This window comes from Suncus etruscus, chromosome 14 (assembly GCF_024139225.1).
Source record: "Suncus etruscus isolate mSunEtr1 chromosome 14, mSunEtr1.pri.cur, whole genome shotgun sequence".
Lineage (NCBI taxonomy): Eukaryota > Metazoa > Chordata > Mammalia > Eulipotyphla > Soricidae > Suncus > Suncus etruscus.
The window spans coordinates 3641945-3664325 of NC_064861.1; the positions used below are offsets into that span (position 1 = coordinate 3641945).

General features: G+C 47.5%; 1 protein-coding gene across 1 annotated transcript in view; it reads left to right on the top strand.

Annotated features, from left to right (window-relative positions):
• TET2 (tet methylcytosine dioxygenase 2) overlaps window positions 1–22381 on the top strand; it is a 70268-nt gene that overhangs the window by 37854 nt on the left and 10033 nt on the right. The window contains exons 3-6 of the mRNA XM_049786539.1: window positions 13054–16091; window positions 17708–17798; window positions 19119–19212; window positions 19716–19924. Of these exons, the coding sequence (XP_049642496.1) occupies window positions 13100–16091; window positions 17708–17798; window positions 19119–19212; window positions 19716–19924 (3386 nt within the window). The 5' untranslated portion in view covers window positions 13054–13099. The remainder of the gene's footprint in view (window positions 1–13053; window positions 16092–17707; window positions 17799–19118; window positions 19213–19715; window positions 19925–22381) is intronic.

The following is a 22381-nucleotide window of genomic DNA, read 5'->3' on the forward strand; positions in this document are numbered from 1 at the left end:
CACATGTACGCCGATGGCCATAGCTGAGACTTTTAGGTGGATTTGAGTGTCTCCTGACAGACACCTCACCAGCTCCCATTCTTAGGAAGGAAGCCCGCTGGAGTATTCGGCCCACACTCTGGGGAGGGCACCTGCGGAGCCCTGTCCATATAGGCCAGTTGAGAGCAAGCAAGAAGTGCCTGGAGCAAGAGGCGGGGGTCAAGGTGGGGTTCCCAGCTGCTCATGGTGTCCTGGGTTTCTGAGGTAACTGGATAGATGAAGGCTTATCTTTCCTACTAGGCACTGTTAAAGGAGTCACGGGAACTTCAGCGTCAGTTAGTCCTCGTCTGGGCTCCAAATATCACTCACAGGGCTGGTGCTCACAAACCCCTTGAGCCTACCTCCCTGTTGGTTCTGGGCTAAGCCACTGCCCCTCCACCATGGTGGGTGGTGGTTTGCATCTCGGGTCAGGCTTGGCTGTGCTTAGACTCTTGGTTGTGCCAGGGCTCAAACCATGTTGGCAAGGCAAGAGCCTTTACCCTCAAACTTTCTCTCCATGAGAAGTAGCATAGAGGTAGGGCATGCCTTGCATGCAGGACTGTGGTTCGAATTTGGCATCCCATATAGTCCCCCGTGCCTGCCAGGAGTATCCCCTGAGCACTTCGGGTGTGGATATGAGACTTGGGGGTTTTTGAGCAGATCTGTCACTTCTCCACCACCCCCTGCCTCACTCAACCTGGTGGCACAGGCAGGAGTTCTTGGGTGACCCAAGCTTCTCCTTAGCACTCTGCTGCCAGGCTTCAAGCGATGGTTCATTGTTTCTGCCCAGAGCTCAAATGACCCCAGCTTCTCCCTAACATCCCCCAACCCTGGCCTCCAGCCCATTGTTCTGCTTCTCTGCTACACAGCCTCAGAAACATGCGCATTTCTATTTCCATTGCTGTCACTGATGCCACATGACTCAAGACCCGAAACTAGAGACTGAGTCACAGAGATTGGGGGAGGGAGGGAGAGAGACTGTACCTCGCAACCTGAAAGTCATACTGAGTGATCCATACATGTCATTATGTGGAACAGAGAGATGACAGAGGTCTCTCTCACCTCCTTTCTCTTCCTTCCTTTCCTGGCTAGTTACCCTCCTGATGGGTGAAGCTGTTACTCAATCTTCCCCAGGTGCTAAAATCTGAATAGTCCCCCTCAACCTCCATCTTCAGTCCCTGTGGCCCTGATGGGGATGATTCAAGGGCAACCACCAGCCTGGCCTGCTCTGTGCCTCATCTTCCAGGATGGCAGGACTGGAGTGGAGGTGGCAGGCTGAGCTCCTCCTCAGCCCTTGTCCCCCTCAAACCCCCCCCCCCACACACACATACACCATTTCTGCTTTCTTTGTGTGCAGGAAAACAAAAGTCAAACCAGAGGTCAGAATGGATGGTGCAGCAGCTTAGACTTTCACATTTGCTACCCCAGAGGATTTCCGAGCTGCCTTCCCATGGGAAGCTCCAAAGACAGTACTGGGACCACTGTTATCCTGTTCAAATTGGCTGGCAGAAGGAAGAAACTGTGGTGGTTTGGGATAATATTTATTGCCCCAGTGATGTGAACACATCAAAGTTCAGGAGATGAAGCCCTGTTGGTCATTGGCTTCTAATCACTTGCATATTTCAATAACCAGAACTCATGATAGGAAAGTATTTAATCCACATTTTTTGGGTTTACAGTATGAAACTCAAAAGGTTTTTTTTTTTTTTTAATGTTTATGTTTGTTTTTACCCCATACTTAGTGGTGCTCAGGACTTTGCACTTTGACCCTATAGGTTGCTAAGGATTGAACTCGGGCTGGCCACAGGCAAGACAAGTGCCCTCCTTGCTGTGCTATTGTTCCAGCCCCTCAAAGATTTTTTTTTTTTTTTTTTTGGTTTTTGGTTTTTGGGTCACACCCGGCAGCGCTCAGGGGTTACTCCTGGCTCTACGCTCAGAAATCTCTCCTGGCAGGACCACATGGGATTTGAACCACCGTCCTTCTGCGTGCAAGGCAAATGCCCTACCTCCATGCTATCTCTCCGACCTTCAAAGATTTTTTTTTTTTAATAGGGGAAAAATAATCCTGCCTTAGAGTATGGCAGCCATACAGATCTATAAATTGACCTGGTGTCTCCTTGAAAAAAAGCTGATATGAGATGTAAATGTTGTACTTTTTTTTGTCCTTGAGCAGTAAAAAACAAACCCTAAGAACATCAATAAGTGAACAACCAAAAGCAAAGCCGAAAAAGCCCCTCTCAACAAACTGAGCAGCAGGCAGCTCCACTGTATGTAGTGCGAGGGACAGCCCCCATTCTCGAGCGATTCCAAAGAGTCAAATGGTGTTGAGCTAAATTACAGCCCTAAATGCAAATGGGTGGAATGAGATCCTGATCCATTTGCACACTAATGTGCTATTTTTAAGTCATGCACCATAGCATCTTCACAGAAGCCTGTCATAATTATGATGGATTAGACTGCAGAGTCAGGCCTAGATGCAGTAATTGTTTCACAGATGCTGCCCGTGTGACTGGAATTCATAATGAGTTATCGTGAGGGAGGCAGAAGCAGCACCAACACAGAGCAGAGGAAGATGGTGAAGGCCTGTTTTGGTCCCTGAAAACCAAATGCTAGCTGGTTTGCGTAGTGGCTGCCAACATCCTTCTGACATCTGCTTCATTCACAAAGTGGCCACAGCCTTGACTTACATGCCTCACCCATGAGAAATGGTTCTGGGGCATCAGATGAAAGTGGATGGCTATACTCGAATGTTGCATGTTTTCACTTGTGTTGAATTGCCTTGCTATCATTTGGCCATTACATTTTACCCAGAATTGAAGGCACTTTGGCAGGTAGAATGACCCCATTTGCTGCATTAGCATCTGAGGCTCTAGAAAAATGCAGAATTGTTTCCATAGGGGGAAAGCACAAATGCTGACTTCTTGTCAATTGGGATTTCGTTAACTCACCATGGTCCTTGTAATCTGCCACAGCCAAATTACAGACTGTCAGCTGTGAGTGGGATCCACTCCTTTTAAGGGCAGGGCTTAGGGCACTTCATGTCTATGTGCCAGCAAGTGCCTTGACCCCCATTTTATCTCTCAGGCCACTAAACATTAAAGCTATCTAATTTGTTGCCTGCACAAGCACAGAAATCTCACAGAAATTTCAGGATGGCCAGTAGCTCCTACCTTAACAGCCACAGATCATACAGGGTCCAAGCAGGTGAATTCCTGGCATGTCTTCCTCGGTTTGAGTCTAGTCATTAGAAAGGACACCCAAATCAGTGAGCTTTTTTTGGGGGGCGGGGGGGGGGGGAGCACATACCAAGCTGTATTCAGGGCATACTTTTGGTTTTGTGTTCAGGGATCACTTCTGGCAGTGCTCAGGGAACTATATGTTCTTTAATGCTAGGGACAGAACTCAGGTCATCTGTGTTCAAGGCAAATGTCTTCCCCATTTTACTATTCAGGTCCAAGATGGCAAGTGTGAAACCTGAGCCCCAAATATCTGTCATTGCTGACTGACCCAAATGGTATGGTGGTGTGGGTGAGGGCCAGCCACTTCCATGATGTGTGGGTTGATGTGCATGTTGTAATGCTTTGCCAGGGCTGTGTGGTGGTGTAGGTGAGGGTCATGCCTCACTGATGGTGGTTAAATGATGTGGTGGTCTGGGTGAGGCCACACATCTTCACATCTGCTTAGACCTGGCATCACTTTGTCAAGCAAGGTGTTTTCCTCTTCCTCAGCCCAGAAGGGCTGAAGTCAGGCTTGGTAGGAGTTATGGCTACTATGCATGGCTCGCATCGACAGGGATATTCCTTGGTTCTCTGGGGTCTGTCTTTTATTTATTTATTCATTTATTTATTTTTATATTTTTGGTTTTTGGGTCACACCCGGCAGTGCTCAGGAGTTACTCCTAGCTGTACACTCATAAATTGCTCCAGGCAGGCTCGGGGGACCATATGGGATGCTGGGATTCGAACCACAGTCCTTCATGCAAGGCAAATGCACTACCTCTATGCTGGCTCTCCGGCCCCTCTATGGGGTCTGAGGCAGCTGGTGAATCTGGAGCCATGTTGAGCTCTGGTTTTCTTAGGGGCTTGAGGATGATTTAAGTGCTTGGCCGGTGTGACACTCTGTCTCAGTCTACAGAAAAATAGTTCTCGGGGTTAGTTTGTGTGTGTTGCGTGCTTGCATAGTGAGGTTCTGGTTCTATACCTTCACACACACCATCCAGAAGTATATATGGGGAAGGGTGCTGAGAAAAGCCCCCATATTTGGAGCAAGCCCCCAATGACCCAGCAGTAAGATGGTAAATCTTAATGACAGACCAGTAGTGGAATGATTAATTTTTGTCCAGATTTGAACTGATCAAATGGACTTCTTTTAGGTTAGTTCTGTGCAGGAAGCACTTCTGGACCAGTCTCCAGCTTCGAACAACTATTTTCGAGTCCAGCCTTGGGTCTTCTGCGTTGCCCTCTGTTAAGGAGAGGCACAGTCCTTTTCTTAGATGCTGATATGTCTGGATGTGAAAAGCCTCTTTATCACACACTGTCACTCTTTTTCTTATTAAAATGGTCATGACCTTCAGGGCCTAGAGAGAGTTTAGTGGGTAGGGTATCTGCCTTGCATGTGGCTCACCTGGGTTTGATCTCTGGCATCCTGTATGATTGATTACCTGAGTACTACCAGAACCTGGCCCTAAGTATTGCCCGGTATGGTCCAGAAACAATTTTTTTCTTGAAAAGTACATTATAATGTACTTTTGGATTTACTGATTGTATGAAAACTTGTTATCTCTTTTGTTGGGAGGAGAGTGACACACCTGGTGATACGAAGGGGTTACCCCTGGCTATGCGCTCAGAAATCGCCCCTGGCTTGAGGGACCATATGGGACACTCGGGGATTGAACCGCAGTTCAACCTAGATTAGCACACACTAAGGTTTATGTTATGGTTTATGTTAGCTTAGCATATGGGATGCTAGGAATCAAACCAGGGTTTGTTCTGGGTTGGTCACATGCAAGGCAAATGTTGTACCACCACTGCTAACACTCCAACCCTGCTATTTTTTTTTATTTCTTCTTTTGGGGGGGGCAAGGGGTTGGGTCACACCCGTGGTGCTCAGGGGTTATGGGATGCTGGGAATCGAACCCAGGTCCATCTCAGGTCAGCAAGTGCAAGGTAAAACACCCCCCACTATGCTATTGCTCCAGCCCCTGCTATTTCTTTTCTTTTTAAAATTAATATCTTTATTTAAACATCTTGATTACAAACACAATTGTGGTTGGGTTTCAGTCATGTAGAGAACACACCCCTTCACCAGTGCAACATTCCCATCACCACTGTCCCAAATCTCCCTTCTTCCTACACCACCCCCATCTGCACTCGAGACAGGTTTTCTACTTCCCTCATTCATTCACATTGTTATGATAGTCTGATTGTAGTTATTTCTCTAGCTGTACTCGTCACTCTTTTTGGTGAGCTTCATGTTGTGAGCTGGACCTTCCAGCCCTCCTCTCTTTTTGTCTCTGGGAATTATTGTAAAAATTTTTTTTATTTTTCTTAAAACCCATAGATGAGGGAGACTACTCTGTGTCTATCTCTCTCCCTCTGACTTATTTCACTCAGCATAATAGATTCCATGTACATCTATGTATAGGAAAATTTAATGACTTCATCTGTCCTGACAGCTGCATAATAATCCACTGTGTATCTGTTGAGGGGCAGAGTCTGGCTATTGTAAATAGCACTGCAATGAATATAAGTGTGAAAAGAAATTTTTGTGTTCTATTTTTGTGTTCCTAGGGTATATTCCCTAGGAGTTGTATAACTGGATCATATAGGAGCTCAATTTTCCAGTTTTTGGAGAAATCTCCATATAGCATTCCCACCAGCAGTGAATAAGAGTTCCTTTCTCTTCACATTTCTGCCAGCACTGCTTATTCTCATTCTTCGTGATGTGTGCCAATCTCTGTGGCATGAAATGGTAACTCATAGTTGTTTTGATTTGCATCTCCCTGATGTTAGTGATGTGGAGCAATTTTTCATGTGTCTTTTGGCCATTTGTATTTCTTCTTTGAGGAAGTGTCTGTTCATTTCTTCTCCCCATTTTTTGATGGGATTTGATGTTTTTTCCTTGTAAAGATCTGTCAGTGCCTTGTATATTTGGATATTAGCCCCTTATCTGATGGGTATTGGGTGAATAGTTTCTCCCATTCAGTGAGTGGCTCTTGTATCCTGGGCACTATTTCCTTTGAGGTGCAAAAGCTTCTCAGCTTAATATATTCCCATCTGTTAATCTCTGCTTTCACTTGTTTGGAGAGTGCTGTTTCCTCCTTAAGGATGCCTTTAGTCTTAGTGTCATGGAGTGTTTTACCTCTGTGTTTTACTATATACCTTATAGTTTCAGGTCTGATATCAGGTCTTTAATCCATTTGGATTTGACCTTTGTGCATGGGTGCATGGTGTTAGCTGAGTTCGCCTTTTTTTTTTTTTTTTTTTTTTTTTGGTGTTTTGGGACACAGGGCAGTGCTCAGGGGTCACTCCTGTCTCTATGCTCAGAAATCTTGGCAGGCTCCGAGGACCATATGGGATGCCGGGATTCAAACCACTGTCCATCTGTGTCTAAGGCAGATTTGCTTACCGCTGTTCTATATCTCCGGCCCCCTGAGTTCGTTTTTTAAAGGTGACTATCCAGTTGTGCCAACACCACTTGTTGAAGAGGCTTTCCTGGCTCCATTTAGGATTTCTTGCTCCTTTATCAAAAACTAGATGATTGTATGTCTGGGGAACATTCTCTGAGTACTCAAGCCTATTCCATTGATCTGATGGTCTGTCTTTATTCCAATACCATTGCTGTTTCGATAACTATTGCTCTGTAGTACAGTTTAAGATTGGGGAAAGTAATGCCTCCATATTCCTTTTCCCAAGGACTGCTTTAGCTATTCAAGGGTGTTCCAAATGAATTTCAGAAGAGTTTGATCCACTTCTTTGAAGAATGCCCTGGGTATCTTTAGAGGGATCACATTAAATCTGTATAATGCTTTGGGGAGTATTGCCATTTTAACTATGTTAATCCTGCCAATCCATGAGTAAGGTTTGTGTTTCCATTTCAGTGGAGCAGGCAGGGTTTTATAGTTTTCTTTGTATAGGTCCTTCACATCTTTATTCAAGTTGACTCCAAGATATTTGAGTTTGTGTGGCACTAATGTGAATGGGGTTGTTTTCTCTTTCTTCTTTCTTTCTTTCTTTCTTTCTTTCTTTCTTTCTTTCTTTCTTTCTTTCTTTCTTTCTTTCTTTCTTTCTTTCTTTCTTTCTTTCTTTCTTTCTTTCTTTCTTTCTTTCTTTCTTCTTTTTGTTCTTTCTTCCTTCTTTCTTTTCTTTCCTTCTTTCTCTTTCTTTCTTTCTTTTCTTTTCTCCTCTCCTCTCCTCTCCTCCCCTCCCCTCCTCTCCCCTCCCCTCCCCTTCTCTCCCCTCCCCTTCTCTCCCCTCCCCTCCCCTCTCCTCTCCTCTCCTCTCCTCTCCCCTCCTATCCTCTCCTCCGCCCTCCCCTCCCCTTTTCTTTTCTTTTCTTTTCTTTTCTTTTCTTTTCTTTTCTTTTCTTTTCTTTTCTTTTCTTTTCTTTTCTTTTCTTTTCTTTTCTTTTCTTTTTGACAGTGCTCAGGGGTTACTCCTGGCAGGCACGGGGGACCATATGGGGTTCCGGAATTTGAACCAATGACCTTCTGCATGAAAGGCAACCGCCCTACCTCCATGTTACCTCTCTGGCCCGGGGTTGTTTTTTTAATGTCCATTTTTTTCCCTGCTGAACTTCAGAGACCCTGCACAGTTCAGCTGGCTCTACCCTTTGTGGGCAGGTTGACTCACCTCCAAGGAAGGGAAGCCCTCAGGGGATGTAGCCATACAGGATCAAGTCTTAGGCCAAGCTGGCAGAGAAGACTGTTGAGAGAGGTCTGCTGAGCTTCAGAGACCCAGCACAGTTTCTATTTCTTTTCTTAAAGGAGCCACCGCCAACAGTTGTGGATTCTGTCCCAACTATCCATTCTGATGCTCAGGGGCCACTCCACAGCTTCTGGTATGTTGAAATTGAGCTTGGGACTGGGCTCAGCCTAGGCAAACCGTACCCTACCTGCTGTACTATCACTCTGCCTTTACTAAGATTATTTTACTAGAGTTTATTAATGATTACTCCATTCAGTAGATTTTACTGTATACTACATAATTTTAAATTAATCAACACTCTAATTAAAAGAAGTATAAAGAAATAAAAGGAATCAACTTGATGTTTCATGTAATGTATCAAAAATAGTTTTATCATGGGTGTCTGGGACTCCAATGATTCTTATGTTGTTTCTGTTGACTTTATCACAGACTTCTGTTTTCATTTGCTCACATACTTTGAACATTTTCCCCATTGTTTAATCATCTGTTTTACTCTGGTTCAATCTCTTTTGTTGTGTGGAATTGTTATGCATCTCATCTTCCAACTCCCTGATTCTTTTTTTTGGGAGGGGGCACACCCGTTTGATGCTCAGGGGTTACTCCTGGCTAAGCACTCAGAAATTGCCCCTGGCTTGGAGGGACCATATGGGACGCCAGGGGATCGAACCGAGGTCCTTCCTTGGCTAGCGCTTGCAAGGCAGACACCTTACCTCTAGTGCCACCTCACCGGCCCCCCAACTCACTGATTCTATCCTGAGCCACTGCTACTCTGTTAGAGAGGCTTTCCAGTGAGGTTTTTATTTTGCCTACCAAATCTTTCAGTCTTGTTATTTCAGTTTGGAGTTTTTTTTGTTTGGGTTTTTTTTTTTGTTGTTGTTTTTTTTTGTTTGTTTGTTTTGTTTTGTTTTTGGGCCACACCGGGCGGTGCTCAGAAATAGCTCCTGGCAGGCTCGGGGGACCATATGGGACACCGGGATTTGAACCAACCACCTTTGGTCCTGGATCGGCTGCTTGCAAGGCAAACGCCACTGTGCTATCTCTCCAGGCCCTCAGTTTGGAGTTTTTCTCATTTCTATTTCCATATCCTTTTGAGTCTTATTTGTGGTCCGTTCCACTTTGTTTGAGTCCACCATATTTCTTTAAACTCCTTATCTGAGAAGCTTATAGGTGGTTGAAGCTTATAGGTGGTTGGCACTTTTCGGGTCACCAAAGCTGCCATTTTCATTCTCAATGCATGGTGGAGGCCTTCATTGTTTGCCATTGTCACACTTGTAGTGTAGTATTTTTTTTTTTTTTACGTGTTTTGCTGGTGTTTATTAATATGGGGCTGCAGAATGGCCAGGCTCCTGGCTGCTCCTCTCTGGGTGGGGACTGCTAACCTTCATTGCAGTGACTTCCACAGGCTCTTCTGGGCAGCTGAGTCTGTATGGCACTGGACTGAAATGCACATGGCAAGGATCCAAAAATAATATAGTTTCATTGTGTAACAAATGCTTGTTACACAAATTGTTGTTACACAACAAATGCTTGTAACAAATGCTTTCTAGTGGGTAGAAAATGTTGATCTGCATCTTAGAAGCAGAGAACTGACATCCATGGATTCTCTGGAAAAGCATTTTATGGAAGGACAGAACCAGGGAAGTCTGATTTAGGGGGCAGGCTGCAGGCACTAATGTGCTTGTTAAAGTCTCTTGCTTGGTGCTCAGCTGCACTGTTTGCAAGTGTAGCCAACTACAACAAAGTCTTTAAAGTGAGTCCTGTAGGCTCTTGCTCTGTCCATAACAAGGTCTGAGAAATGAGGTCGTTTGGAGCAGTCACAATTCAGCGGCTCCACACCTGATGTCTGGTGGTGCTTCTCGACTCTGTTTGGAAGTAGTAGTAGTATAGTAGCACAAGTGCTCATTGACCTCACTCCACTGATTCTCTTCTACTTTTACTTTTAGAAGTGGTTTCGAAAGACAGATCTCAGGTGCAGACTCCATCAGGTCCAGTCTAATCTCATCTCCACTGTATGATTTGTTCAATCAAAAGTATCTTAGTTAGTAATCGGTTCATACATATACTGAAGGTATCCCTTCTTATTCTCTAGCTTCCCCTTCTTTTTTGTTTTTGTTTTTGGACCACAATCGGAAGTACTTAGGGGTTACTCCTAATTCTGCACATAGAAATCACCTGGTGGTATTGAAGAGCCCATATAAGATACCGGGGATAGAACTAGGGTAGGCCAAGTGCAAGGCAACTGCCTTAACTCACTGTGCTATCCTCTGACCCTCCCCCCTCCTTGTTATTTTTTTGCAGCATCTGTCATATCCACTTAGAAATACTTAGAAAGAAATATTTACATTTAAAAATAGAAATGCCAGCGAGCCTTCCCTTTCTCCAGGAAATGCCCTGCAGGACTGATCACAGAAATAAAAGGAACAGGAACCTGGGGCCAGCGAGGTGGTGCTCTAGCATATCTGGTAAGGTGTCTGCCTTGCAAGCGCTAGCCAAGGAAGGACAGTGGTTCAATCCCTCTGCGTCTCATATGGTCCCCCCAAGCCAGGGGCAATTTCTGAGCACTTAGCCAGGAGTAACCCCTGAGCATCAAACGGTGTGGCCCGAAAAACAAAACAAAAACAAAAACAAAACAAAACAAAAAGAAATGTTTAGCCTTTTTTTTGGGGGGGGGGGTTTGGGTAATACCCGGCAGCTCTCAGGGTCTACTCCTGGCTCTATGCTCAAATCACCCCTGGCAGGCTCGGGGGACCATATGGGATGCCGGGATTTGAACCACCATCCTTCTGCATGCAAGGCAAATGCCCTTCCATTGTGCTATCTCTCCGGCCCTTTTAATGTGGCTAAAGAGTATATCTACATTATATTAACATATAAAAATATTTGCTAGATTACTTGGGGGGCAACAATGTTGGGCCACACTCCGTGGTGCTCTGAGCTTCTCCCAGACCCTGAACTTATATACTGTTGCTCTTGACCCAAGACCATTAAATTTTAGGGATCTCACTCTTCATTTTAAAATATTCACTTATCTTTTCAGTTTGATATAAAAGATAGATCAAATTTGGAACATTTTTCCCAGAAATTTCTCCAGCTTCCATTGTTAATTTCTAGAATGTGTGTTTGTATCTATTCGTTCCTGACTATGCTGTTTATTCCATTCATTGTTCAAACTAAACCCTTTTCTGTTGATATACAAGTACATTAGGTGGTTTAAGTACTCTAGCTATTGTGGATTGTTAGCATCTTTTTTTCTTTTTTTTTTTTTTTTTGTTTTTGGTTTTTGGGTCACACCCGACAGTGCTTAGGGGTTACTCCTAACTCTATGCTCAGAAATCACTCCTGGCAGGCTTGGGGTACCATATGGGATGCCAGGATTTGAACCACAGTCTTTCTGCATGCAAGTCAAACACCCTACCTCCATGCCATCTCTCTGGCCCCTGTTAGCATCTTTTTATTTGATAACTGCCCTGCCCAAACTCCATTACATGTTTTCATATTATTCTTGACTTTTCCATTTTTTTACTGTGTGAATTTCAGCCATGTTGTTTTGAGAATGCATTGAATGAGCAAACTAATTTGTCAAGTCCAAGACATCCCCAAACAACTTTTTAAGCTTATTCTTAACAGTTTCCATTTTTGCACCTAGCCTGGTGACTTGCCCCTTCAGCCCTTTTCCTGGCCACTCAAACTAGGTCTCAGTACTGGACTGTAGACTAGCGCGCAATCCTGTTATCTACAAATCCTGATAGTAGCTCAGTGGACTTATCCAGAGTAGCTCTCATTTCTTCTGTTCCATTTGTCTTGGTTTAAGACTATGGCTATTTTGTTTTGTTTTTGTTTTTTTGTTTTTGGGTCACACCCGGCAGTACTTAGGGGTTACTCCTGGCTCCACACTCAGAAATCGCTCCTGGCAGGCACAGGGCACCATATGGGATGCCGGGATTTGAACCAATGACCTTCTGCATGAAAGGCAAGTGCCTTACCTCCATGCTGTCTCTCTGGCCCCACTATGGCTATTTTAATAAAGGGTTTTTAATAGCTTGTGGAAAAAATAGCCCACATTTCCCCCTCTTTTTCCTGCTTATATCCTTAAAATAAATAGAAGAAAAACTGTGAGAAAATATTCTGAGCAGGCACTATAAGGGTCATGCACATTGTCTGGTCTTTCTTCCTTCCCTTCTGCATTTTGGATTTTCAAGTGTGTGTGTGAATCCATGAATGAGTGTGTTTATATCTAGATAGCTAGTGAACATTTATATCGCATGTACATATGTTTGTGTGAGAGGGTGTGTACGATATCCAAAGTGCATGACTGAATTAACCTTTTGTTTGCGATGCCTGGGATCTAACACATGCAAAGCAAGTGCTTTACAGCTGTGCTGTGGCCTTCTACTCCCACCCTGTCCCTTCCCAGAATACGTGATTCTTAAGGGCTTTTCTTCTAGTCAGAGTGAAGTGATAATGGAGCATGATATACTCAGTAAGAGCTCATAAACAAGATGTAGAGCATAGAAATGGGGGTGATTTTCCTAGAAAAATTCAAAGTAGGAATCCAGGGGGAGATGACATCTGAGGCAGGTTTTAAGAGTTACCAAGGAGTAGTTCCTGGACCAGTACTGGTGTTAGGAAGGTGCCTGGGGCAGGCCCAGCAGCCGCACAGAGACCTGCTGCCTCTGGTGTGGGGATATTTGAGCTGACTGAGAGGGAGAAGGAGGAGGGGAAATAGAATAACACCGGAAGGACACTTAAGGTCATGCTCAGGAGGGTGTAGATCTCCTTCGTTCAGGTTTTTATCGATTCCTCATGTCTGCCTGGCTCATCCTCTGGAATGCTTGCTCTGGCAGAGTCTGACGTGTGGGCTGCTGGCCAGGGTCCAAGTGTGTAAGGCTTTGTATGGACAGTCCAAACTTCCCACGAACTTCCCCCAGCAGCAGTTTGTCCTCCCGGCCCTCCATGACCACAAGCATCCAGGAAGCTGGTTAGTCCTTCTCTACTGCTCTGCATAGTTGTCACAAAGCCTAGCAATCCTGTCCTGTGACAGCAGGGTCCCCTCTTCTGATGAGCACCAACTCTCTGAAGGCACTTACAGTTTTCTTCTCCTGTTCCTTAGATCCCAGTCAGAGGGCAGCCTTGTGGATGGCCCCGAAGCAAGCCAGATGGAAGAGGACAGAAGGGAGCATGAGGAGGCGAACAGACTGAAACCCTTCCTGACTCTGTCCCCTCCAGTCTGCCAGGAGGAACCTCTGACAAGGAAGATCCAGAATGGAGCCCCCAAGAGTTCGTATGCAGAAGTCAATGGGGACACCAAGTGGCAGCTGAGAGGCTTCCTTGGGGCTCCCCTGATGAAGGGGGCCCATGTGAGCCCCGACTTGCTGCCAGCAGATGGAGGCCATACCCTATGTTTGCAGAACGGAGGGATCAAACGCACTGTGAGCGAACCTTCGCTCTCTGGATTCCATCAGACGAAGAAGTCCAGACTAGACCAAAGGGCAAATGGAGAAAGTGCAAGCTTCGGGGAAAGCCAGGACAGGACCCCTGGCAACAGCAGGGAGCACCCACCTGGCTCTGCTTCCAGCGAGACAAGGGAACCCCGGAGCTTTGCAGCCCAGGACAGAGCAGCTGATACTCTCCCTGCCCTTCCCACTCCCAACTACAGAGTCTCAGGCACCCCCAAGCTGCCGATCCTGCCCCAGCAGGAGGGCAATGGTGCGGTGGGCCGAGATGAAGACCTTGTGTCGCTTCCGACCAAGGCGGTGCTAATGCCCAATGGTGCTATGGCTCCTGCCGCCCCGGTAGGGAGTATGCCTGGTGCACTTCCAGACTGTGTTTCCAATGCGGTGCTGAGAACCCCGACCCAGGCCCTGCCTTCCCATGAGCCCTCTCACCCACTGCATACCTCAGGGCAGGCCCCTCACCTAGGTCTGCCCCCCGAGCCAGCCCTGGCTGTGCCTGTTGTTGGTGCCCCAAATCCCACCACCAGGCCCAGTGTAGGTTCCCTGGAGAAAACAGAACAGCTGCCAGCTGAGAGCAGCGCCCTTCTCAGTTCCCCTGAACTGGTACCTGGTAAGGATCCTGCCCCAGGACCTGGGAGCAATGCCCAGAGAGATTCCAAGCAAAATGAAACGAATGGTGCTTCCTGCCAGCAGGACTCAGTGTTGCCTCCCAATTCCATCCCGGCCACCAGTGAACCACCAACAGCGCGCCCCACGCCTGTGAGTGAGGGCATGCTGGGAGAACCCCGACACCACCCCGGCCAGATCCTTCGCACTCCGCATGCAGGGAACACAAAGACCCAGCACCAGGGGCCCCTTCCAGCTCCACACATGCCTGCCACTGCTCAGGGGTTCCCCAAAAAGCCCCTGAGTAATGACAACCACCAGCCCAGCCAGGCCCCAGGGGCAATGCCCATCGCCTTGTACCCTGAGCAAACCAGGCTCCCAGTGGAGCATCTCCAGTCTCAGCCCCTGGCCCACTGCCAGGCACCGACAAGGCATGCCAGGCAAGAGCCCCGCAAGGATGGAGATGTGGAAGGAGGCCCTGCGCACGCCCGTCCAGTGCAACCCTATCTGAGGCCGGGTTGGATCGACCTCGCTGCCCCTCGCTCCCACCCGACAGAGGCCCGGCCCCAGTGGACAGGGGCAGTCCTGCGGCAAGGTCTTCAGTATCCAGGGAGCGCGAGCAGGCTGGGTGGGCTCCAGGAGGGAAGGGCCCAGGGGGGCCCCATGAAGGCCGGTCCAGGGTTCTCCGCAGGTGCAAGGACCCCACAACACCACCTGGTTCATAGGACCCCCACCCAGATGTACTTCCCCAGAGCAGACCCTTCACCCCAAGTGCACGCACAGTCACCATGCACCCCCAGGTTCCCTTTCCAGCAGAGACCAGACCCACCCAGTGAGAAGCCCCCAGCCTTGGCTGCCCCACAGACCTCAGAGGCTGAGCCAGTGGCACACTCTCATCTTCCCCAGCACAAGCCGCCCCATGTGCAGGCGACACAGCCAACTCCCAGCCAGAATGCTCTCTCTCAGAACCAGCAGCAGCAGAAATCACTGAGACAGAATAGCGAACAAATGCCCGTCACCCTCCTGTATCCCTCAGACCGCGCAGATCAGCGAAAGCTCTTGGGCCAGAGGAAAGTGGAAGCGAGTTTCCCGGGTGACGTTTCCTATTCCAAATCGAGTGGCTGCAAGGCGTCTCATCCTCAGACAGGTCTGGAGCAAGCACAGCCAGCGATGACTAGAAACCTCCCCTCGGGTCCCATGAAATCAAATGTCTGCTTGGAGCCAGTTTCTTGTTCCAACAGTGTGCGTCCGTTCCCTGAAGAAAAGGGACAGAGCATAAATGCTGAGGTTTTCAAAGGAAACAAGGCCCCACACTTGCACCATGCACAATATTTTCCGAATAATGTGACCCCACAGACAGACGCTCTTCAGAGGCGCTTTCATGAGCGGGAGCAGAGGCTGCCCTCTTCCGCCATGCTTCAGGGCTGTCAGAGCAGGAGCTTGGATGCACCTGTTCAGCAGCCCACCACTCACGTGCCACCAAGGTACGTGTCGCAGAACCGGGCTTTCCCAGGGCCCCAGCCCAGTGAGGGCCACCCACATCCCCAGCCCCACAAGGACCTCCAGAAACATGCTGCTCTCCGGTGGCACCTCCTGCAGAAGCAAGAGCAGCAGCTGGCCCAGCAGTGCCACCCTGAGCCTGGCCAGCCACAGATGTCACGATCGATTAAGGTAGAACCTGGCACCATGCCCCAGGCCTGCATGTGCCCTACGTCTGCACCTCCAGAAAAGATGTGGAAGAAGCCAGCCAAGCAGGAGGTGTGCCTCACGAGCTGTGAGCGCGGGCAGCAGCAGAGCATCCTGGCCACCATGGAGCAGCAGCTCAAGCAGTTTCAGGCCCAGGCACCCTTCGACCCAAAGACTCTTGTGATGAAGTCACAGAAGCCGGTCAAAGTAGAACCCGCCGTCTCCGCCTCTGCACAAATCGGGGCTGAGCACCAGCCAGAAAGAACCCCCACCAAACGCATGGCAGGCTCAGTCCTCAACTCCTTTCTAGAGGCACCTTCCAAATTGATAGATGCACCTGTAAAAAATTTTTTGGACACAACCCTCAAGACTCAGTATGATTTTCCATCGTGCAGATGTGTAGGTAAGAGCCAGAACCATCCCTGGCATGCGGTTTTTACTCAGAGTTAGCACATTTTGTCTTTGGACCTGGGCCTTTTCTTTTATTCTCTCTTTTTGGAGCTTAAGACTGGCACCAGTTTGTTTGAGTCCATAAAAATTTCTGAAGCTTACACTGTTTTGCCTTTAAATTACAAGAGAGAATTTCACGTAGGCTCAGGTTTTTGTTCTTAGAAAAAGTTAGATAATTGTACACTCTTGTTTCTTTACCGAGAGTCAAAGGGCTGTGTGTTTGAGAATGAATCTTGGGATAGCCAGACAGGAAAAATACCTCTGTATAAGATGCAAACTCATCTAAAGAAGCTTTCAGGGGGATTTAGTTGAAGTTTGAGTTTACAAGCTTGGTTAGATAAGAGTAGGGAGACGGGCTGGAGTGGTGCGCAGGCAGTAGGGCATTTGCCTTACACACGCTAACCTAGGATGGACCGCAGTAGGATCCCCTGGCGTCCCGTATTGCCCCCTGAGCCAGGAGTGATTTCTGAGCACATAGCCAGGAGTAACCTCCGAGCCTCACCAGGTGTGGCCCAAAAGGAAAAAAAAAATAGGGAGACTGATCATCAGTGCTAGTGGTTTGGAGGATTCCAGTGTCAATGCTGAATTCTTCTGATGCTGGCCTTATTGACCCAAGTGCTGAGGTCCAATTGGAATCGTTTTGATCCCATTTTTTCCTTCTCTCTCATTTCCCTGATAGTAAATACAATGCTTTCTTTCCTGAATCTTTCACTGGGTAGCTCAGCGGCGGATCTGATCTGTTGGGAGGGCAGGAGGCAAGTAGGCAGCCTAGAGGTGGGCAGAATAGGTTTGAGTCGTGGAGTAACACTTGGGTATAGGAGAACGGCACTGGGACCAACATGCTAAGATACCACAATTAATGGCCCTGCCAGCCCTTGTTTGTCCCCTTCTGATACCCACACACCTTCATGCCCACCGTGCTGGGTCCCCTCCCCTCATCCCCCATTCCACTCCCTTTGGTCCAGATGGAGCTGGTTGTGCACCGCATGGTAAGTCGAAGTCCCTGCCCTTTACTCTCCTAGCCTGACCCCGTCCCACTTTGCCAACTACGCGTCTGGCCTGCTCCATCTCAGGGATCTCTCTTGCACTTTTACCATGGGACTTGAGCAATTAAATGGGAGTCACATCAGAAACTAACCAGTCCCCAGGCTGAGAGTTTGCAGGAGATGGATAAACATCCCAGTGGCAGGCGGGCAGCAGGCAGGCTTCAAGTTAGTGTGTGTCAAAATCCGTTTTTCAGTTAAAATACATTTTATTCTGTTCGATATTACATATAATATATCCTGATTCCGTGTTAGCTCCTCTTCTTTGAAAGATCAGATCAATTCTTATTTCCAATCCGAATGCGCTCTATTCTACCCTGCACCCAGCATGCATATACCCTTATCCTGGCACATTTTTCATAGACCAGGCTGTTCATCCATCAGTTGACTCATTTGAAAATTCATTTGGAAACTCAATTCGGACTGAGGGCCCTGCCTGAGCAGTTGGGGGATGAGCTTTGTGGATGTCGCCTTTCTATTTAGTAGAATTGAGGTCTAAAATAATAATCTTCTATTATCTCAACAGAGCAAATTAATGAAAAAGATGAAGGTCCTTTTTATACCCATCTAGGAGCAGGTCCTAATGTGGCAGCTATTAGAGAAATCATGGAAGAAAGGTAATTAACCCAAGGCACAGGGCAGATCGACGTCGGTCCTTGTCCATGTCAGACTCCTGCCTCACGGGCCAGCGGCAAACGTTTGTAAACTGAGTGTCGATTAGCTGGCCTCGCTTTCCCATGCTTGGCAATACCGCACATGGCGCCATTCACTAGAATGACAGATCTGACAGGACTAATGGTCTCTGGGCTGGCACGGGCTGCCCATGAATAACAGACTCCACAAACCCAGGCAGGGACGAGAGCCAGCCAGCTTGCAGGCAGGTTCCCTGCCCCGCCTGCCCACTGGTGATGGTTAGCAAGGGGGTAAGAAGGGCAGGAGCAAGGGCCCCGCTACCACGATGAGGGGTGAAGGCCAAGGTGGGTGGACCCTATGGGCACAGACTGGAGGGATGCGATGGAGATAGCTGCCAGTTCTCACGATCTGTTCCAGGTCTGTCAGCCTGTACTACTTGGGCCAGCACGCTGGGCCTGGCTAGAGGCAGTGCCCACACGGATGCTCTTCTGGTTTTGCCATGTCCCGAGCAGTGGGCAATGTGCCCACTGCTGGGCAATCCCCTCTCACATCAACTCGCAGATGCTGAAGAGTGAAGCACTGCTTTTTAAGATGTTATTAGCAGTTTGTGCCTCATCTTAAAGAAACGTCAAACTCAATTTTAAACATTAGCACTATGTTTTAAAAATGGCTGGAGTCTCCAGCTTTGGCAGCACAAGCAGAAAGGTTTCTTTGACAAATTCTGTGATGGTATCCCTAAGTTTTTAAAATAAATGGTTAAGGCCAAACATCAAACAGTGTTTCTTCGAAGATCTGAGTTACCACAAATTTAAAAATGCTCATACTTGACAATGCATAAACTAAGCTTTCCCTTTATTTTTACCCCACATACAATCCAATGTGGTTCATTCCCATTGCCAGTATACTTGGGTCATAAAAAAATAAGGTTTAAAGATCAAGTTTACTTGAACTTATACCTATTTTTTAAAGAAGATAAACCATTTCTCAGACGGTGGTTGTAGGATAAACTTACCTTAAATTTTTAGTTCAGGGGGCCAGAGAGATAGTATAGCGGTAGGGTGTTTGCCTTGCACACAGCTGATCCAGGATGGACGGTGGTTCGTTCAAATCTTGGCATCCCATATGGTCCCCCGTGCCTACCAGGAGCAATTTCTGAACGCAGGGCCAGTAATAACCCCTGAGTGCTGCTGGGTGTGACCCCAAAACAAAAACAAACAAACAAAAGAAAGATTTAAGCTTAGGATTGGGTGTTTTGGACTTGCTTGCTAATTGTATATGTGTGTGTTTCTATGAATTTCTTTAAGGTTTGGTCAGAAGGGAAAAGCTATTAGGATTGAAAAGGTTGTCTATACTGGTAAAGAAGGCAAAAGCTCTCAGGGATGTCCTGTGGCCAAATGGGTGAGTGTGACTAGCAGGCCCGCTACCTTCAGCCTGGCTTTGGGGTCTTTCCGTCCAGCCCAGAGACCAACCCACCTTACCCAGGTCCCAGGCCAGGGGTGGTGGTGGGTGGGAGTGTTGTTATGGCCCGTGTTCCCTCTGAGTCAGATGCATTATTTTTCATTTTGATGAGGCGCAGGTGGCTTTTATTAATCATGTAGAAACTCCAGAGTTGGAGCACCTGCAGTCTGAAGGCCCTTCCCTTTATGTTCCCCGCCACTGCAGCTCAGTTAATCCACTGTGTCGTGTCGGACACTGGTTTCAAAATGTCCACGAGAAACCGGTAGCTGTATTACGAACCCGGTTCCCAATGGATGAAAAACTAAGGTGGAGGAAGGAGGGGAACGCAGCCCGATTCCTCCTCCAGTTCACTGGCAGGCGCTGGGGTGAATCCCAGTCGCATCCGCTGGCAGTGACTCTGTTCGTGGGGCGGGTGGGTGTGGGCCGGCCGGTGACCTGCGCAGGTGATCCGCAGAAGCTCCAAGGAAGAGAAGCTGCTCTGCCTGGTGCGGGAGCGGGCGGGACACTCGTGCAAGGCGGCCGTGATCGTCGTGCTCCTCCTGCTGTGGGAAGGGATCCCGCGGCCACTGGCTGACAGCCTGTACACGGAGCTCACCAGCACGCTGTCCCGGAATGGCGCCCTCACCAACCGCCGCTGTGCGCTCAACGAGGAGTAAGTGGGGCCAGGGAAACTGTGGGGTGGGCTTGGGGCAGCCACTCCTGTGAAGCCTGCCGAGAGCTCCCCCTGCTAGCCTGAGCCCTGGCTGTCTCTGCAGGCACAGGGATGCTCTGGTCAAGAACCTGGGTACAGACCAGTCAGCAGCCCCAGAAAGCCTACCCGGCAGTGACACTTAGTGCTGACATAGGGCCAGGGTACCTTTACTGCCACCATCGTGGCAGTGGTTGTCTGTGGCCTGCAGAGAAAGAGACCTGGCACAGGTGTGGGTGTGTTTGCTTTGTGACTCCACGTCCACTCACCAGGACTCCAGAGAAGCAGGCAGGGTCCCTGGGTTCCCTGTAAACACCACTGAACACATCACATCGCAAGATGGCCTTGAAATTTTCTAGTGTTTGGCACTGAGGATTATAAGGTGGCACTTCTGCTTTTGTGTTTATTTTGTTTGGGAACACCTGGTAGTGCTTTGGAATTGTTGAGCTTGTAAAGATGACACCTTGAACTTGTGAAGATGACATTATTTTTGGGGGGAGGGGTGTTTGGTCACACCTGGTGTGCTCAGAAATCACCCTTGCAGGCTCTGGGACCATATGGGTTGCGGGGATTCAAACCACCGTCCACCCTGTGTTGGTTGTGTGCAAGGCAAACGCCTACTGCTGAACTATTACTCCAGCCCTATGATGACAATGTTTTATTGATGTATTCATTGCAAACTTTAAGTTCTTTATAATGTTTTACTGTACGATCAACGCAGATTTCGTGCCTATTTTTTTTGCAAGAAAATGAGGGGAAACTATTAAGTGAAACTTTTTATAAAAGGATATGAATGAACCTTGGGTCTGAAAAAAATCAAGGCATAGAGATTATGCACTAGTAGTTTAATAGCATTATATATTTCTGGTATTCCTCCTACTTCAAAGGCTTAGTGAATGACAGTGTCTGAAACAGAATGAGAGATATTTTATGTGAACTGAAATCTGAGAGAGAGATTGTATTTTTTTTTTTTGGTTGTTTGGTTTTGGGCCACACCGCTGGTGCTCAGGGGTCATGCCTAGCTCTATACTCAGAAATCGCTTTGGCAGAGTTACAGGACCATATGGAATGCAAGGGATCAAACCTGGATCCATCCTGGGTTGGCCGTATGAAAGGCAAATGCCCTGATGCTGTGCTACCACCCTGGTCTTGAGATTCTATATTAAGAACTGCCATACATCGGATGGCTTTGTATTTGAATACTATGACCAATTATGTGCCAAAAATTGAGAGAAATTATCCTTTCACAGCCTAACTAGGAGATAAACCCAACTAATAGAAGACCTGCTTCCAATGTGGACCTTTAAAATGCCAGTTTGTTGTCTTGTCAGGAATTTCAAAATGGCGAATTATTATTTTGATCCAGATTTAACTTTGGTCCACTTCAATTGAGAATAATTTCCCAAAAGCCTAACCAAACAAAAAATACACTGCAGGGATAAAGACTCAGTGCCCAGGGAGCTTCTTAGAGCATTGGCTGTTTTTTCTATTGCTCAATTTTTATTTGTGTTTGTGAAATTCGTACAAATCTCCAGCTGGAGCTGCTAAGTAGTTGAAGTTCTGAGGCTGTGAGCTCTGTCCTTGTGAAGTTGAGCTCCATCTCCACTCACTGGCAGTATCTTTCAGTGGAAAGTGTCCCTTCCCTTTGGGGCTGGCTAAGCAGCTGTATTCATGCTTTCCATGCTGACTCAGCCTGTTGAGGGCTTGTGGTAGCATCCATAAAAGAACCTGCCCTCTGCCTCTGCCTCACCACTTTACACTTCACTTGGCTGCTTTTTCCAGCCTGTGCACTCTTCTCCTTTCCCCCCTGTTCCCCTGCACGCCACACTTTTCTTTCTGCCAGAATGCAGTGTTGAGCCTTTGGTCCAGGTCTTCCCTGTGTCTGAACCCATTCTTGGATGGATGGAGTCTCCTCAGGGTCTGCTAGTATTCATTTAACATTGGGCCCAGCTTCTCTGCTGGATCTAGGGATTGGGTATTTGGGGGGGGTTAGTGGGGGGGGTCAGATGTAAAAAGCTAGAAATAGTAAAGATAGTAGATATTTGCACCTGGCTTTAGATTGGTCACAATAGTTCTTTTTTTTTTTTTTTTGGGTTTTTGGGCCACACCCGGTGACGCTCAGGGGTTACTCCTGGCTATATGCGCTCAGAAGTCGCTCCTGGCTTGGGGGACCATATGGGACGCCGGGGGATCGAACCGCGGTCCGTCTCCTAGGCTAGCGCAGGTAAGGCAGGCACCTTACCTCCAGCGCCACCGCCCGGCCCCGATCACAATAGTTCTTGCTTTAACAAAAGCACATCATTATAATCTTGAAAACGAAGATGAATATTTTTTCATTCTACTTGGCCTTTTAACTGTGACAAATTTTTAGCTATAAAATCTGAATATGTCCATAGTAATTCTTTTTTCTTGAAATGACAT